At 40.5% G+C, this 18,647-nt stretch overlaps 1 protein-coding gene across 4 annotated transcripts in view; it reads left to right on the top strand.

The window, feature by feature from the left end:
* Positions 1–2,971: 2,971 nt before the first annotated feature.
* Positions 2,972–18,647, top strand: part of LOC149167147 (eukaryotic translation initiation factor 4E-1-like) — an 89,812-nt gene continuing 74,136 nt past the window's right edge. Inside the window, exons 1-2 of one of the 4 annotated variants that reach the window (XM_089432885.1) lie at positions 2,972–3,320; positions 3,414–3,673. In XM_089432885.1, coding sequence (XP_089289011.1) covers positions 3,432–3,673 — 242 coding nt within the window. In that variant the 5' untranslated portion in view covers positions 2,972–3,320; positions 3,414–3,431. Of the gene's footprint in view, positions 3,321–3,405; positions 3,674–18,647 lie in introns of all 4 variants that reach the window. The other 3 variants (XM_089432884.1, XM_089432883.1, XM_089432882.1) reach the window with 3 other exon arrangements.

The raw sequence follows: 18,647 nt of genomic DNA, 5'->3' as shown, positions 1-18,647 counted from the left end.
GGCACGGACCCAACCCCCATTAAACAAACACCGCCCACGTGAATAGGGATAGGGGCCACCATTAGAGCGGAGGTGAGGTGGGCGGGCTACCCAAGGCGGGCCCAGCCCGACCTCCCTTCCAAAAACTTAAATTCTATTATGTAAAATGGGAGGGGGCGGGGTTTGACCACCTGACCCCCTCCACAATAACCGAATCTCTAACCACTCCGCCCAACAGAGTTTTTGAAAAATCCGCCCACCTTTTTATATTTAAACTCAGTCATCGGTGCGCCTAGGGAGGGGAGGAGTCTGCACGTAGTTCGAGGCAGGTTAATTTACAGGTGGCAGAACCATGAGCAATGCAGAGAGAGGGGCGGAACCATGATCTGAGCAATTTCTCCAGGGGGCCAGATTTTCACTTTGTCAGATTTCGACAAATTTTGTATGGTTTAAGCATTTCTCGATGCCACGAACGTAATGGTGTTGTTCGTTTCTCCAATAGAGTTCTGCATTTTTCGGCCATTTTCCAGAATGGAGGTATAAGACTCCTTTTTGTAAATGATGATTGTTCTCTTCTTTCTCATGTCACTTAATGAATGAAGGCCTCCCCATTGATCGAGCAAGGCTCGGAGACGTAGTCCAAATTTGACAAACTCGGTTATCAAGTCTCTTGTCTTCTTTCATGCTTTTATGTGTTTCTCCTCTTCTCTCATGTGCACATTAAATTTCTATGTTTAAGCTACAATTTATGCATGTAATTCTTTAATACATCTATAAGCAAAAGATCTTGGATCATCCAGCTCAACCAAAACAATAGAACCCCATCACACCATGGCTATTCGGAAATGGCAAGGCAAGGCTAAAGAACATTGTCACGCTTGGTAAAACCCATGCCAATGACAACAAGAGAACCAAAAACACACATTCATGTACCATAAATGCCAAAACTAGCAAGGAATTCATTCATGCAACTTGATACCTGCAAGTAACCCCATTGTAGCCGCGCTTGATCCTGCTCTTCCTTGCTCGATCTTCGCTTCCTCTTGCTTTAGTGTCCTTCCTTTGCCTTCTTTCCTTCAATGCTAGAGTGCTCCAAGAATGCTTTGTGTCCAAGAGTATGAGAGAGCTCCAAAACTGAATTGACAAAAAACTACAAATTGATCCTTAACAGCCTTTTTATTAATGAGGCCTCCATTTTCTTCATTTTCCATTATTTTCCTTCATTTTCCTCCTCACATGCAACCTGTGACCTTTTACCTTCATTTTCTCCTAATTTCCATTATTTTCATAAATACATGTCAATAAATGCCACTTTGCCTTTCCAAAGCCTTTGCCATTACCTTTTCCAATTTCCGTAGCCATAATAAATCAATTGAACACCCACACTAGGATGTTTTGCCCAACATTCAGCTTGGAATAAGTGTCTCGTGACTTTGGTCTTATTTTGCCTTTATTAATTTTATTACATGGATTTTTTTACTAGGGTTGTTATATGAAATGTGTTACCTTCGGCCAAAGCTTATGATGCCATATGTGGTTCCACATCGGTTCATAGGGAAGTTCGTTATGCTTAACTGTGATTGTGTAAGCTTTTTAGTTTTAAAAGTGCCTTGAATGTTGTAGCCCAACTTGAGCTTGTCTGGACCATTTTGTACTAGGGTTTTCATTTGTTAGAGAGTGTCCCATAACTTGTTCATGACCTCTTTTTTGTCTACATGTGCCAACTTTCCTTGGGTTTCCATGTCCTTCAGGTTGATGCTTGTTGAGTTTCCTACTAGTAGTCTGCGACCTTGATGAAATTATTTGCTTGCATTATGTCCTTGATGTTTGTGAAAGTATTATCACCATTCAACTTGATAATTGTTGCCATGATTCTTCCCAGAAAAACACTAATTTGTCATTGCAGATTTCCCAAAAGCAATGTTTCTGTGTGAGGTCCTTATTATTGTTGGCATGGTTCCAAAGGGAAGATTCTCGAGGGAAAGAGGTAGATTTCAATTACTGTTGGAAAGAAATATTGTGGTTGTATTTTTATTTCCATATTCTCTGCTATAAAGCCAAGCCACCTTGGATCCAATGCCACCAAATTTTCGCTTCAAAGACTCTATTGAGAACTTTCAGATCTTTTATGCCCAACCCACCTTTGGATTTAGGATAACGGAGCTTTTCCCAAGAGACTAGCGCCCATTTGTTTTCAATATTGGCTCCTCCCCACAAAAAGTGCGTTGAATGCCTTGTGTAGAGCATCAGATGCTTTTGGAGGTGCCTAGAGTTGAGAGAAGATGAATCGAGAGAGCTTGCACAATGGATATCAAAAGTACCGCTCTTCTTGCTATATTTGGGGACTGAGATATCGAATAATTGAACTTGTATTGAAGCAAAAACAAAATCTATATAGATATAATTTAAAAGCAAAATCTAATTTCAACAAATTATTACTATCTATTAAATTACCAATATCTCATCTAATTAATTGGCAGAAATAAATCATATAATATCCATCAACACTTAACCTTACATCACGTCCAAAAAATCCTAGTGATCTATTTAAAAAAACACAATGGGAAAATCTATCATTAATTAAATTGTCAAACCAACATTAGAACACCCATAGTTTGACTCATCACTACTATTATTTAAGGAAAAATACACCACCTAAAATTAATTAATGATTTGTAAGAAGTCCGACTTTCACTCATTTGAAATGCCTTTAAAGCTTGGCCTATTAACTTTTTCTTACCTATTAAAAAAACAAATTCTTAACCAAACATAAATAATATACTTACACTATCACAAATAATAAAACATTAATACGTGAATTTTAAAATTCCTTTTTGCCACATACATAATATACTTACACTATCAAAAATAAAACATTAATACGTGAATTTTAAAATTCACTTTTTGCCCACAAACCATTTAACCGGTTGGATAACTGCTTTGCTAAAATGGTAAAAGTCGAGCGAGTGGAAACTTCTATTTAAAACTCTCGTGCGGTGGAGTAATTTACCATCACCAGGGCGGGCTCTGAGGGTAATTTGGCCTTACAGGGTCCGGAGTTGTCCTCAATCCCAATTGTTCCTTCTTCCCTTTTACCAACGATTACACTTGTCAGACTACATATTATCCTCGCCATCCTTTCAGTGTGTTGTCCGCTACCCGAATTCTTCAAAATCCAACTGGAATTGAAAACAGACTTCACAGAAGAGATCAAGAAACTAGGGCTCAACCGAGACTCTAGAGCGTTCACAGGCTTGAATCACTGTTTTGTGCATCAGTTGGAATTCTTTCCGGCACTTCGTTTGGAAGTTTTCTTCACTGCATTCGGTTTCTTTATTCGTGTGAGTGATGGCCATTTCTGTGATTTTCATCGTCTAGTTCTGTATTTCTTGCTATTGTTAATTTCTCATCGAGGGTTCGTTGTAGACAGATAGTGTGATTGCAGCAGAAGAATGGGGGAAGCGGAGACTGGTGATCCATCAAAGTTACATCAAGAAAGCGGAGAAGCGGAAGAAGGGGAAATTGTGGAGTCAGTAGAGGCTATTGAAAGGCCTATAGAACCTGCAAATACACACCCACTCGAGCATTCATGGACTTTCTGGTTTGATAATCCAAATGGGAAGTCTAAGCAGGCCACCTGGGGGAGTTCGTTGCGACCTGTTTACACCTTCAATACAGTCGAGGACTTCTGGTGGTATGTTCACAACTGAAAGGCTTTGTTTGTTTTTTTTCACTGCCCCACTGAATTTATTCTTCTTCTGTGTCTGGGCTTGGCATTGAGGTCCTATCTTGATTATTCCATGCGTATGGACTCAAAAGCGGGGTCCTCTCTTGATCATTCTATGCGTATTGATATCATAACCGCCTGCTGGAATTATGAGGCACAACCTGCGGTATTTTTCTCAAGCAAGTCCTATATGCTTGAATATTAGTGTGCAACCAAAAAAGTTATACGTCGGGCTGCCCTTCTGTAGCATTCTTCTCATACCCAGAACAACATATTGCAGCTATACTTTTCAATAGGTCTCTTTTTGTCGCATACGGATTATCCGAGTCTAACAATGCTTTTCCATTCAACCAGTTTAGGTTATTGTAGAAAATCCTTTCTTTAATCATCAATAAATAATATGGGGTTTAACTATCTATAAAACAATATATCTTCTTACTGTCAATAAAACAATATATGTAGATGAGCAGCTGCTGCTTCTGTTTCTCTTTTAAAGTGTTTTTATACTTTTTTGCGTTCAAGGGAAATCGTCACGATCGCAAATGCCCTAAAATCGAAAGCAAAACTGTTATTACTAGTATACCTATTAAACAAGTGAGCAAATAGGTCCAAGAGTGCTAAGTAAAATAAAACGGTCAATGTGGTTGCAGTCCACAAAATGGAGCGATTAGGTCGAAGAGTGTTAAGGAAAAAACCAACAATGTGGATGCAGTCCAAAAAAATGACAGACACAAATATCATAAAAACAGAAGATTATGCAGCTTCAGGCACCATGTAATGGCTGGAAGTTAATTGTTGATCGGCTTCAAGATTCCATGATATGTCAGCTCAGAAGACAACTTGAAATCTGAGACAATTTATAGTTGTGCATACACATTCACAATGAGACAGATATAGCATTCAATCTCTTCCATTAGTGATCATAAAGGGGACTATATATGATACCACAAATTGAGATATTAGGGTGCTGCCCTTTGACCACAGTTGGTACTCTGGGTGTGTGGTGTACCCAGCTGTTGGGGTGCGAGTATCAGTGTGCTCAGCTGGGGGCACTGAGGTGGTCTTCACAGGGTTGTCCATGTCTGCGCTTGGATCATTTGTGATCATTGTTATGTGGCACACTTAACCCATATTTGGGAACTTAATCTCCAGCCCACCATTCCCCTGCCATGGCTCTTTCTCCCCTGCTGAAATTGTCAGGGCCGAGTTGCCAGATTACATGTAGTAGTGCTACTGATTTGGGGATTGCAAGGCCTGTTGTGGAGGTACTTCCAACATTCCCTTGTTATGCTAGCCACGTTAGCCCTTGTTATGGATGGAGTTGAGGCTGGTCATGGATGGAGTTGGAGCCATCATTTCTGTTATGGACATAATTAACGTAAAATAATATAATAATAAATAATAATTAATATTTAGTATTAATGAAAGGACATGTCTCAAAGGACATGACTGTCTATGCAAGGGCACTCCCTAAGTATATCCTAAGTATATATATACGAGGTCCTCATTTGTATTTCTTATTATATCAATTGTACATTCAAACATTCATATGTAAATATTATTTTCCCTATGATGGGTATTTCATATTCCAAATATTCTAAATATTCATGTGTACGAACTTTGTTTGTTACATTGGTATCAGGGCCTTGTATCAGTTTTGTTCAGAATTTTTTTGATTTGAGTCCTTGACCACCTTCAAGCTTGTCAGGCCAGGCAGTAACTCTCCAAAGGCAGTAAAACTGATTCGTCTATTATTCCATAGGTAGGTTATTGTTATATACAATAGGAGTGATTGTTCAGTTCATCCCCGATGATTGTTCACATTCCTAATTTATTTATTTACAAATTACCCCAATCATGAAGATTAGGTGTCAACATTCCCCCCCTTAATCTGAAGGGATGTTGGTGAGTCCAAGCATCATTCTGAATCGTTCAAGCTTTTCCTTTCCAAGTGCTTTGGTGAAGATGTCTGCAATTTGCTCATTTGTGGAACAATGACGGAGATGGATTGTTTTGGCCTCAACATGATGTCGAATCAGATGATATTTAGTATTGATATGCTTTGTTCGATCATGGAACTTTGGGTTCTTGGCCAACTTTATTGCAGAGGTGTTATCAATCATGAGTGGTCAACTTTATTGCAGAGGTGTTATCAATCATGAGTGGAGTTGATTGTACTTGTTTTACCTGCAAATCTTCAAGAATTTTCCTGAGCCACTCAATTTCTTTCGTTGCTTCAGCTGCTGCCACGTATTCTGCTTCTGTTGTGGAATCTGCTGGAACTGATTGTTTGCGTGATCTCCAGGAGACAGCTCCTGATCCAAGACTCATAGCATATCCTGAAGTAGATACCCCAATTTCTTTGTCTCCATAGAAGTCTGAATCAGAGTATCCAATCAAGCTGAAGTCGTCCACCTGTGTATACTTGATTCCAAGGTCTTGAGTTCCCTTCAAGTACCTTAGAACTCTTTTTGCAGCAGACCAATGTCCCTCACAAGGCTTTTGCATAAACCTGGAGAGGATTCCAACAGTAAATGAAATGTTTGGTCTGGTAGTAGTGAGGTAGATGAGACTTCCTACAAGTTGTCTATACTTTGTTGCATCCTCAAATTCCTTTCCTTCAATAGATGTGAGCTTTAAGTTTTGTTCCATTGGAGCAGAAAGAGGATTGCACTCTGTCATGCCAAATCTGTTTAACAAATCTCCAATGTATTTCTTTTGAGAAAGAAATATGGATTTTGGATGTTGGGTTACTTCAATGCCAAGATAGTAATGAACGTAGCCCAAATCAGTCATTTCAAAACTTTTCCCCAATTCCTTCTTTATGGATGCAATGTAGCTTTCATTGTTCCCTGTCATTAAAAGATCATCTACATATACCACAAGATACACAACTGTTTTGCCAACTTTCTTGACAAATAAAGTTGCATCATCAAGATCAAAATGATTGAAGTTGAGTTTCAGAAGATGCTCAGTTAGTTTTTCATACCAGGCTCGCGGTGCTTGTTTGAGGCCATACAAGGACTTCACAAGTTAGCATACTTTATGTTCATGTCCTTTCACAGCAAATCCTTCAGGCTGGGACATTAAAACATTCTCTTTTAGATCTCCATTCAAGAATGGAGTTTTTACATCCATTTGATGGACTTTCCAACCGTTCTGAGCTGCTAGTGCAAAGAGTGTCCGAATGGTGGCCCATTTTGCTGTGGGGGCAAAAGTTTCCTCATAATCGACCCCTTCCTTCTGTGCAAAAGCTTTTGCCACAAGCCTAGCTTTGTGCTTGTCATGTGAGTCATCAGCTTTGTACTTGTTCTTGTAGACCCACTTGCAGCCTATTGGTTTGGTTCCAAATGGAGGATCAACGAGCTTCCAAGTGCCATTCTTTATGAGGGCATCATACTCCTTTTGCATCGCTTCTTTCCATTCATCATGAGAAGCAGCTTCTTTGAAGGAAGTTGGTTCAAAATCTGTAGACAAGTTCAATTCACAATTGTAAAATTTTGTAGATGTTCTATGCTAAGAGCAATTTCACTTTTCTCACAGCAATCATACAAGTAGATAAGCAAAATGCAGATAGAACATATAAGCAGATCTTACAGAAGACAAATCAGAAACAAGAAAAATGTATGTGTTTGTTTCGGCGGTCAACAGGATGCTTCAACCAGCAAAGTCTCCTTTGGTCAGCCAGCCCAGCATGTGTCACAACAACCCTCCAACCAGTAGATGAGTCAACCCAAGTCAGTTCTACAAAAGTCAACACTGTCCTGAAAAGTCAACGCAGGGGCAGCAAGCTAAAAGTCAACGCAGCAGCAAAACGGTCAACCCTTTGACCTCGATTTTTGTGCCAGGTAGTATGGCCTTCAAAAATCGAACCTCCCACAAGTTTTCAGCTTGTTTGGACCAAGCGTTGACCAAAGTCAACGCTGGTCAAACTTCTGCGAAACCCTAGCAGCAGAAAAATCTTCTTCGTCCTTCCCACGTGTGGCTGAAATTCGTCCTCCAGGTAGCTCGTACTTTGTAGGATGAGAGAGGAAGATGTGAGTTGTTTTTTTTTGTGATCCAATTCTCTCCAACTTTTCCTGTATATATATATCCATCAATGAGGGTGTGTGACACATCTGTTGGGCATGTGAGCCTACATTACAAAACTGGCTGACCTTTGCACATATAATTTATTAAGAATAATAAATTCAAAATATAAGTTCTGCTCATCGGATTAAGACTATTTTTATATGGATTTTACACCTCTCAGAAAGAGGAATCCAACAAAAATATTAGCCTCTTAATCTGAGCATCAGAACATGGAGTTTGGACCTAGTTGTCCAAATTTAACACTCCCTCTCAACTAGGGAGAACTCCATCTATTAGTGCAATTAACATCGTGAGTCATCCCGCCGAAACTTGCTTTGCTGGCTTCTTTATTTCAGAACAGAAGTGGGTCAGTCACAAAGACATCATTCCCCGACTGACATAATCAGTCCAGAGGTCCCAGACCTCACAAATCTTGATCCCAGATCAAGTGGTTGGACCATGCCATCCTAGATAGAGAGTACGGCAATCTCTGATGCGTCCATCAGTCTTTGCTAATAGTCTCTAGCTTTTCCACACCTCATTGGCCAAATGAGAGGTACTTCCCATGAGCCCTGAACTCAATGGGTAGGATGCATACGGGGCACAGATTAAATGAGTGGCGAACCAGCTCAATAATCACAAGGGTGGGGCAGAAGCATTATGAGTGCTTATAGCTCCGAGAAGCTATCCCCAAAGCCCCCTAGAGCTCCCAGAGCTCATTGTCCAACAGGACCCACATCATAGGGTCTTTCCACGACACCAAGACTCTCACGGAAGGTTAGGAACTTGACCTTCCCCAGGGGCTTAGTGAGAATATCCGCGACCTGCTCATCAGTTCCTATATGATCGAGCCTTACGGCGCCTCGCTGTACCATATCCCGGATAAAGTGGTACCTGATATCAATATGCTTGGATCGGTCGTGGAACACAGGATTCTCAGTCATACGAATCCCACTCTGATTATCACAGAGTATTACAGTGGTATCTAGCACATGTTGGAACAGCTCACTAAAGAGCTTCCTCAACCAAACTGCTTCACAACAGGCCATACTAGCAGCAATGTATTCGGCCTCCGCGGTGCTCAAAGCCACCGACTTCTGCTTCCTGCTCATCCATGAGATCGAAGCAAAACCAAGATTGAAACAACATCCAGATGTGCTCTTACGATCCACCACACTGCCAGCCCAATCGGCATCAGTATATCCCCGGAGTATCACACTCCCGGCAGTGTATCTCAGCCCATGGTTTATCGTGCCCCGAAGATATCTCAAAAGATTCTTGGCACCAACCTAGTGAAAATGATGAGGCTCAACCATCTGTTGACTCAAAGTATTCACTGCAAAACATATGTCCGGACGGGTGTTCACTAAGAACATCAAAGCTCCTATGAGTTGACGATACTCAGTAGGATTGGCCAAGATAGGCCCTGCAGCGCTGCCACTCAACTTCTTAAAGTTGAGTTCCATTGGTGTCGACACGGACTTACAGTCCACCATCCCAAATCTTTCCAGAAGCTTCACAATATACTTTCCTTGAGAAAGGAAAGTCTCTCCAGGTCTCTGCCAGACCTCCAGGCCTAGGAAATAGTGCATCAGTCCTAGGTCTTTCATCTCGAACTCAGCAGCAAGCTCCCTCTTACATTGATGAATGAGAGGGTCATCACCTGTCAGGAAGAGGTCGTCCACATACAGCACTAGAATGAGAGGCTTTCCTTCCTCAACCTTAAAGTAAAGGTTTGGATCAGCATGGCTTCGAGTGAAGCCCAACTTCATCAAGTAACTATCCATCCTCTCATACCAAGCTCTGGGTGCTTGCTTTAACCCATAGAGGGCTTTCTTCAACCTGCAAACATAAGTGTCTCGATCTTGAACTTCAAATCCCAGAGGTTGTTCTACATACACCTCTTCCTTTATTGCACCATGCAGAAAAGCAGTCTTGACATCCATCTGATGAAGACTCCATCCTTGCGTAGCAGCAAGGGCTATGATGGATCGAATGGTGGTATATCGAGCCACAGGTGCAAATATATCGTCATAGTCAATTCCTTCCTTTTGAGAGAAGCCACGGGCAACAAATCTTGCCTTAAACTTTTCAGCACTCCCATCAGATCCATGTTTAATCTTGTAGAGCCATTTAGCGGTGACAACAGATTTGTCCTTCGGTCTCGGGACCACATCCCAGACATCATTCTTCATAATAGCCTCATATTCTTCATGCATAGCATCCTTCCAGACTTGATGCTTGATGGCTTCTTCAAAAGATCCAGGTTCAGATTGTATAATAGTACTCATGGCAGCTAGATACCCTTGGTATCTACACGGCTTCTTGCTTTCTCGGAATGTTCCCCTTGGGGCAGCATGACCCTCAGCATCTTCGAGGGTGTCCCTGAGCCATGATGGCCTCTTTCCTAGAGAAGGGGAAGGATCAATAGGGTCCATTGGCTCTTCAACATCAGGCATAGTCTCATCCTGGGGTTCTTCCAGATTTCCAGGTCTTTCTTCATGGTTTTCTTCAGATCTAGGAAGATCTACTACTTTCTTCAGGGAAGCATCTTCGTCAAAAGTGACATCATGGCTTATCTCTACTTCCCTTTGACCAGGTACATAGACTCTATATGCCTTAGAAGTCTCACTGTAGCCCACAAACATTCCTTTCTTCCCAGTAGCGTCCAGCTTACTTCTCTTTTCTTTCGGCACATGAAAATAGACAGGACATCCAAAAATTCTAAAATGTGAGACATCAGGTTTCTTACCAGAGAAAACCTCTTCGGGAGTTTTGGAGTCCAAAGCGGAATGAGGGCATCGGTTTTGAATGTACACAGCAGTATTTGCAGCTTCTCCCCACAGAAACTTTGGAAGACCCTGGTCACATAGCATGGCACGGGCAGCTTCCACAATAGTCCTATTCTTGCGTTCAGCAACACCATTCTGCTCAGGAGTATATGCAGTGGTAGTCTCCCTCTTAATGCCAGCTTCTCTGCAAAAGTCTTTGAACTCATTTGACTCATATTCAGTGCCATTGTCAGTCCTCAAAATCTTGATCTTCTTTCCGGTCATATTTTCCACCAAGGCTTTGAAGGTACGGAACCACATGAAAGCCTCATCCTTCTTCTTCAAGAAGTATATCCAGGTTTTGCGAGAGAAGTCATCAGTAAATGTCATATAGTAAGAACATCCCCCCAGGGATGTTATAGGCAACATACCGGAAAGATCAGAATGGACCAGTTGCAATATCTCAGATGTCTTTGTGACACTTGAGGGGAAAGGTCCCCTTGTATGTTTTCCTTCAGCACAGCCCTTACATACACCTTTATGATTATTTCCAAAATCAGGCATCCCTGTCACCACCTTCCTTGCTTCGGGAAGAGCCTTGTAATGAAGGTGTCCAAATCTTCGGTGCCATAGTTCGGTTTGACGGATAGTATCACAAGTCATAGCTCCCAACGGACTCCCTCCAACCTGGTAGAGTGTACCAACTCTAAAACCAATTGAGATAGCTTCCTTGAAGCTCTTCTTCCACATGAGTACCTTTCCATCAGAGAAAGTTACATTGAATCCTTTGTCTTCCATGGCAGATACAGACACAAGGTTCTTCTTCAATTTGGGTACATAGAGTACATCTTGTAGATGGAGGACTTGTCCTTGAGACAAGTGGAGGGTCACAGTCCCGGTCCCTTTCACAGGATAAGTGGCATTATCCCCAAGGGTAATTTCTAGATTAGTATCCCTTTCAACCATGTCAGAAAGTGCTTCCTTGAATCCGGTGATGTGTCTTGAGGCACCACTATCGATTAGCCAGACATCCATAGTGTCGGGCGGAGATGCAGCTGAGAGAGCAGATATTAGAATATACTCATTTCTTTTATCAACAACATTAGACTCCTCATACCTGGTATTTCTGGTCCTTTTAGAAGGTGGATGGTTTCCTTCAAAGTGAGCCTTCCTCTTTCCTTTGGATTTGTCATTTCTTTGATTCCCATTCCTTCGGTTGTTGTTGTTGTCGTCACTATCGGGAGAATTCTTTTGGAAGGGGCATTCTCTAGCATAGTGTCCAGTCCTATGGCAGGTGAAACATTTACCCTTCTTCTTTTGAGTCTTAGTCCTTCCTTTGTCCTTGGAACCACCAGAGTTCTTCTTTCGGGAATGAGCAACATAGGCAGCATTTCTTTCATTATCAAATTCCTTCATCCTTGTTTCTTCTTGTATACATCTAGACAGAAGCTCATCAAAGTTAGGGATGGTATTATTGTTGAGAATGGTAGTTGTGAATACTTGCCATTCATATGGAAGTCCTCCAAGTGCGGTGAGAACCATCTCACGATCAGCTATTGTCTCCCCAATAGCTAGCAGATTGTTCCTGGTTTCGGTCAACTTCATAAAGAAAGTTTGAATAGACTCGTCTCGACCCTTCTTCATATTCTTCAACTTGTTCTTGAGGAATAACACTTGGTTCACATTGTTTACTCGGAACATAAGTATCAGTTTGTCATACATCTCCTTGGATGTGCCTAGTTCAGATATGTAGGCAACCAGACTCTTATTTATGGATTCCCTGATCAACAGTTTTGCTCTGATTTCTCCCTTCTTATACTTGTGTTTAACAGCAGCAGAGGCATTTGATGGAGGTTCTTGAATCTTCCCTGTCACATGATCTAGGAGATCATGATCTTCTAATTTGAGATCTAATAACATCTTCCAGGCATGGAAGTCATCACTTCCAGTCAGCTTGTCATTCTCCCTGAATTCAAGCTTAGAGGAATCCATTTCCTTCGATGATGATTGCTATAGATAGAGTTTGTCTTCACCTCAGCTCCGATACCATGTAAAATTTTGTAGATGTTCTATGCTAAGAGCAATTTCACTTTTCTCACAGCAATCATACAAGTAGATAAGCAAAATGCAGATAGAACATATAAGCAAATCTTACAGAAGACAAATCAAAAACAAGAAAAATGTATGTGTTTGTTTCGGCGGTCAACAGGATGCTTCAACCAGCAAAGTCTCCTTTGGTCAGCCAGCCCAGCATGTGTCACAACAACCCTCCAACCAGTAGATGAGTCAACCCAAGTCAGTTCTACAAAAGTCAACACTGTCCTGAAAAGTCAACGCAGGGGCAGCAAGCTAAAAGTCAACGCAGCAGCAAAACGGTCAACCCTTTGACCTCGATTTTTGTGCCAGGTAGTATGGCCTTCAAAAATCGAACCTCCCACAAGTTTTCAGCTTGTTTGGACCAAGCGTTGACCAAAGTCAACGCTGGTCAAACTTCTGCGAAACCCTAGCAGCAGAAAAATCTTCTTCGTCCTTCCCACGTGTGGCTGAAATTCGTCCTCCAGGTAGCTCGTACTTTTTAGGATGAGAGAGGAAGATGTGAGTTGTTTTTTTTTTGTGATCCAATTCTCTCCAACTTTTCCTGTATATATATATCCATCAATGAGGGTGTGTGACACATCTGTTGGGCATGTGAGCCTACATTACAAAACTGGCTGACCTTTGCACATATAATTTATTAAGAATAATAAATTCAAAATATAAGTTCTGCTCATCGGATTAAGACTATTTTTATATGGATTTTACACTTCTCAGAAAGAGGAATCCAACAAAAATATTAGCCTCTTAATCTGAGCATCAGAACATGGAGTTTGGACCTAGTTGTCCAAATTTAACAACAATCATAAGTAACATCCATATCAACAGGTGAATTAGAGTCATCTACATCACCTCCATTTTGTCGGTTTGAATTTCTGGTTCTTGTTTTTCCAATTTCATCAGGATGAACACTTTCAAGTGTCTTTGTCAGCCACTTTGGGGGACCTTTCTGAGATGGTCCAGGCTGCTCTGTTGATTGAGTTGGGACTGAATCAAGATTGAGTCTCCCAATTCTATCAATTACATCACTTAAAGCATCATCCGTTGTTGGAGTTTCATTCGGGGGAGAGTGTTCTTTAGAAGAAGATTCCACATGTTGATCTAGTATAGGAATCCCCCCTTCAAGATGTGGAATCTGATTATCAAATTTTTGAAATGATTTCGTTTTTGCGAATCTATCCAAGCGATCAAGTTGCCGCTCAACAACATTGTCAGATTTGGATGATTCAAGAAAAATTACATCTCTAGATACAACAAACTTTTTATTTACTTCATCATAGAGGCGGTATGCTTTGGAGGTGTTTGAATACCCCAGGAAGATACACTTACGACTTCTAGCACCAAGTTTGTTTCTATGTACCTTTGGTATCAAAGCATAACAGGTGGAACCAAAGATCCTGAGATGTTTTACCGAAGGAACATGTCCATACCACAATTCATAAGGAGTCTTGTTTCTTATAGCATTAGATGGACATCTATTCTTTATATATGCAGCACATAGAACAACATCAGCCCAAAACATTATCTTTACATTTTTGAAGAAAAGCATGGATCGTACCATATTCAAGATTGTTCTATTCATTCTTTCAGCTACACCATTCTGTTGGGGATTATAAGGCACAATTGTTTGATGTTTGATCCCATGTTGGCGAAGATAGTTTTCAAATTCATTTGATGTATATTCTTTTCCATTATCAGTGCGAATAGACCCAATATGAGATTGTGCATCATTTTCAATCCATTTATGAAAATTCTTGAATGTTTGAAAGGCATCAGATTTGTTCTTCAATAAATTAGCCCAACACATTCTGGTGTAATCATCAATAAATGTCATGATATATTTATTTCCATTTGCAGAAGGAACAGGCATTGGACCACATAAATCTGAATGAATGAGTTCAAGCTTCTTATGTGCTCTTGAATGTGAATCATGAAAAGACTATTTGCTATGCTTTCCTAGAATGCAAGCATCACATTGCTTATGTTTCCTAGGAATTGTAGGCAAATCAGCAACACCATTTTTCTTCAATAAGCGGAGACTGTCATGGTTTAAATGTCCAAATCTAGCATGCCATAATAAACTTGATGGAAGTGTACCTTCTTCATGATGAGAAATATATGAGAAATGTTGTGCATGAGCAGAGGTTCCTTGCAGTTTGAGAAGCCTTTCTTCTTCTATTCCCCTCATGACAAGTGAGTGGTCAGATGCTTTTCTTACCTCAAGCTTGCCATCAAACATATGAATGGAGTGACCTTGCTGGCGGATGTAAACCAAGGACAACAAGTTTCTTTTGAGCTGTGGGAGATATAGAACATGATCCAGAAGAAAGTCTGGAAGACCAGGCAGTTTAAGCCTGATTGTGCCAAGCCTTGATGGCTTGATTTTTGACTGATCTGCAAAGTATACTGCTCCATCAACATTATTAGTGAAATCTTCAAAAAAATCTTTTCTATGAGTCATATGACAGGTTGCTCCTGAATCAAGCAACCAATCATTTTTCGAAGAAGCAAGTGAAGCATTAAACAAATCTTCATTTACTCCAATGTTACATTGTGCCTCAATATAGTGAGCGGATTCAGGTGCTTTACCTTTGTCTGTATCATCAGTTTTACCTTTCTGTTGGTTTCTTTTTTGTTCAATTTTGTCCCATGGTAGCTTGCATGTAGAAGCATCATGTGATCCATTTCTTTTGCAGGGGATGCAGTGTAAGTCTGCCTTTTCTCCTTGAGAATGTCTGCCCCCCCTGCCTCTGAAGTATTTTCCTCTTCCTCTTCGTCCACCTCTTCCTCTTGTAGAATCTTGAGCAGGATGCTTTTCTTTATGAGCAAGGTACACAGTCTCTTCAGAAGATTCAGGGGCTGTCTTCTTTCCAAAGGCTTTCTCTCTTTCAGCAAACTTTTTCACAAGAGGGTCAAAGGTTATATCTTTAAGATTTCCATTTGCTTGTAAAGACTCAAGATAATTGGAGTAGGTAGGATAGAGTGCCTTGAGAAAAGCAATAAGAGGGATATCCAGCGCAACCTTAGTGGATTTGATATCATGCATTATAGACTTTATTTCAGATGCAAGAGCAAGAGGATCATTATTTTTCAGTTCAAGAGTGAAGAGTTTAATCATGAGCTGAACAACTTCAAGTGCAGAATGTGAGTCATAGAGTTCTTTCAGCTTTTGTAAAGCTTCAAAGGCAGTTGAATATGATGAAATATGGCGACTCACCTCTTCATTTACAGATGCTGCGATTAATGCATAGGCTTTGCTGTTCTTGTTTTCCCAAATGACGAGCTCTTTGTCTGATGTAGGCTGCACTGGGTCATTGTCTGCTTCTCCGACACACACTCCTTTCCACAACTCATTGAAGATGAGGGTGTGTTTTATCATCCGGGACCATTCAGGATAGTTCTCCTTGCCAGTGAGAACTATTCCTACCATAGAGATGATTGAATGCATTCTGTAAAAAATACTTCTGCTGATAAAAAAAACTTCTGCTGATATACAGTGAAATTGCACTCAAAAAGGCATTCTCAAAAGATTTCAAATCTCTTCCTTACGCTACAACTTTATGCACTATATTTTCTTCAAATCCCTCCAATGTTTGATAAAGGCATCTAGCATTACATTGAAATATTATGTATCAAATGTTTTGAAATGTAATATATTTATATATTACATATCACTTCAACGCTTTAACTATACAATGCAGCAGGGTAACATTACCATTCAAATGATTTAAATGATTTTAAAAAACTGCGCATTGATCTTCTTCAACACTTTGTTGGACTCCTTGTGACTGTGCGGCTGTTGTGGACTCTTCTCTGGGGAACCGAGACCTCGTTCACAAAAATAAAATGGCAGAGCGCTGGTTCATAGACAAACGAGCAAATATTCTCAAATATTCTATAGGCGCTGGTTCATTCATCACATTTCTTTTAAAAATTCAATCCAAATTTTCAAATATATTCTGCAACGACTCTCGTGCTGATGGCACAGGTACAAAACGCATCAGGTTCGCATCCTCTAACAGCACATCAGGTTCGCATACCATGTCAGGTTCCAGATGCTACGCCTCAGGTTCTGCTTAAAACTTTAACGGATATAATCGAGATGTTTTTCAACGGATGGTTTTGCAGAGAGCCAATGTCTGGAAAATTAACCCGAAAAGAAAGCCAAGGAACTGAAATTCCACGGCTGCTAGGTGAATTCGCTGGAAACAAGAATGCCACCAAGCGTCCAGTGCCACAGCAATCCAATTATTCTAAATGTCAGTTTTAAGCGTGCAGTAATGTATGCAAGAAATAAATCAGTAGGAAAACGTCCAACATGTATACTAGGATCAATTTCAGATCCTAGTGCTTGAGCAAGTGAAAACGAAGGGATTTCGGCACCCCGTGAAATCGATTCATTGACGTAAACATTGGGGCAGTGGAAATGGCACAGAAGAGGAAACCGTTTCTCCAACGGGATGTGCCTGCAAGATCCACACAGAATAATCAATGGAGGCGCAGGTGAGATGTGAGAATCCGCAGAGTATAATCAATGGAGGCGTAGCATGAAGCAATTCATGCAATGGAGGAATAACGCCCTTTTGAAACGTTTATGACATGGTTTGACTGTTTAGTTCTCTGTCAGGACAGCCAGAGAGCGATTATTGTATTCAAAAGAACAGGCAGGCGCAGGCTTGGGTTGAGACTCACAACGCATAGCAAAATGGAACTCACACACAACGAAATTATTGAACAATGACTGAGATTTCGCAGGGACAGACATGTCAGCCTGCAGAACATGGGCAGAATATGAGCAGACTATGCAGGAGGGAGTTACAAAGAACAGAAGTTGGCTCTGATACCATGTCAGGCCAGGCAGTAACTCTCCAAAGGCAGTAAAACTGATTCGTCTATTATTCCATAGGTAGGTTATTGTTATATACAATAGGAGTGATTGTTCAGTTCATCTCTCGATGACTGTTCACATTCCTAATTTATTTATTTACAAATTCCCCCAATCATGAAGTTTAGGTGTCAACAAAGCTTTTAGCTACTAAAAGTTCAGAGTTCTAAACATAGAAATTCTATTGAAGGAACTACTCAATTTCAAAAGAAAATTTGAAAATGAATAACAAAAAAATCACAATCAAGTCATTGACCTCTGGCCCTTTACAATTCATTCGATGAATTATGAATGTTGTAGAGAGAGAACTGAAAGGAGAAAGTAGATTAACAAGTGGGGATGAAAAAGTGATGTAGGATCAAAGTGCCAATGTGAATCCTCAAGTTTGAGGATTAAGAATATTAGAATAATGTTATTTAGTGATTAATGCTCATTCTTATTAGCTGTTGCTATTTTTATCATTTTAGCAGTTTCTTAGATGAAACTGGTTGTTTCTATTTCCTAATAGAAACTTGATGTTTCTATTACTGTAAATATCTCTGTATTACTTATTGAGCTTCATTTGCTCATGAAAATCAATTCAATTCATTCATTGATTATGGTATCAGAGCACAGGTATCTTTCGAAATAATTTTTCATTGCTTGAAAAATTCTGTGGATCATTTCGAAATTGCTCTTGGAATCTGAAATTTTTTTTGGGCGTCAATTGTTTTTTGGACGTCGTTGTTTAATTTGCGCCTGCGGGTTCCGACTACTCCGAGGGTTTCTTAATTACTGGAATATACTTTGGAGTCGATCCTCCGGTTGATCATCCCACTATGTTGCACTACAACAACTCGCAGTCTAGTTTTTGGGCTTTCGCAGAGATTCGAATCCGTTACTGCGTGTGTAGTTTAAGTTGCAAGCGTGACCACCACGAGAATCTGGCGTGTCTTTTATGCCGTGGATAGCGCATAAAGTTAAAACCTGTTCAGGATCTTACAAGGGTTCTCGCTAATTCTCTCTGGCGAACGAAGTTTGGTGCTGTTCATGGTGTTGCTCCATGGTGCCGACGCTCTGTTAATTGAAAGCAATATCGGGTGACTGTTTGAGGATCATATGAAAACCCCTCAGTAAAGCC

The sequence above is a fragment of the Pinus tabuliformis genome, chromosome 5_1, assembly GCF_031772625.1.
Source record: "Pinus tabuliformis cultivar Carrire ecotype Pingquan chromosome 5_1, CPIR1, whole genome shotgun sequence".
Taxonomy (NCBI): domain Eukaryota; kingdom Viridiplantae; phylum Streptophyta; class Pinopsida; order Pinales; family Pinaceae; genus Pinus; species Pinus tabuliformis.
Note: the sequence above shows the minus strand (reverse complement) of the source record. Positions and strands in the feature narration are given on the sequence as shown.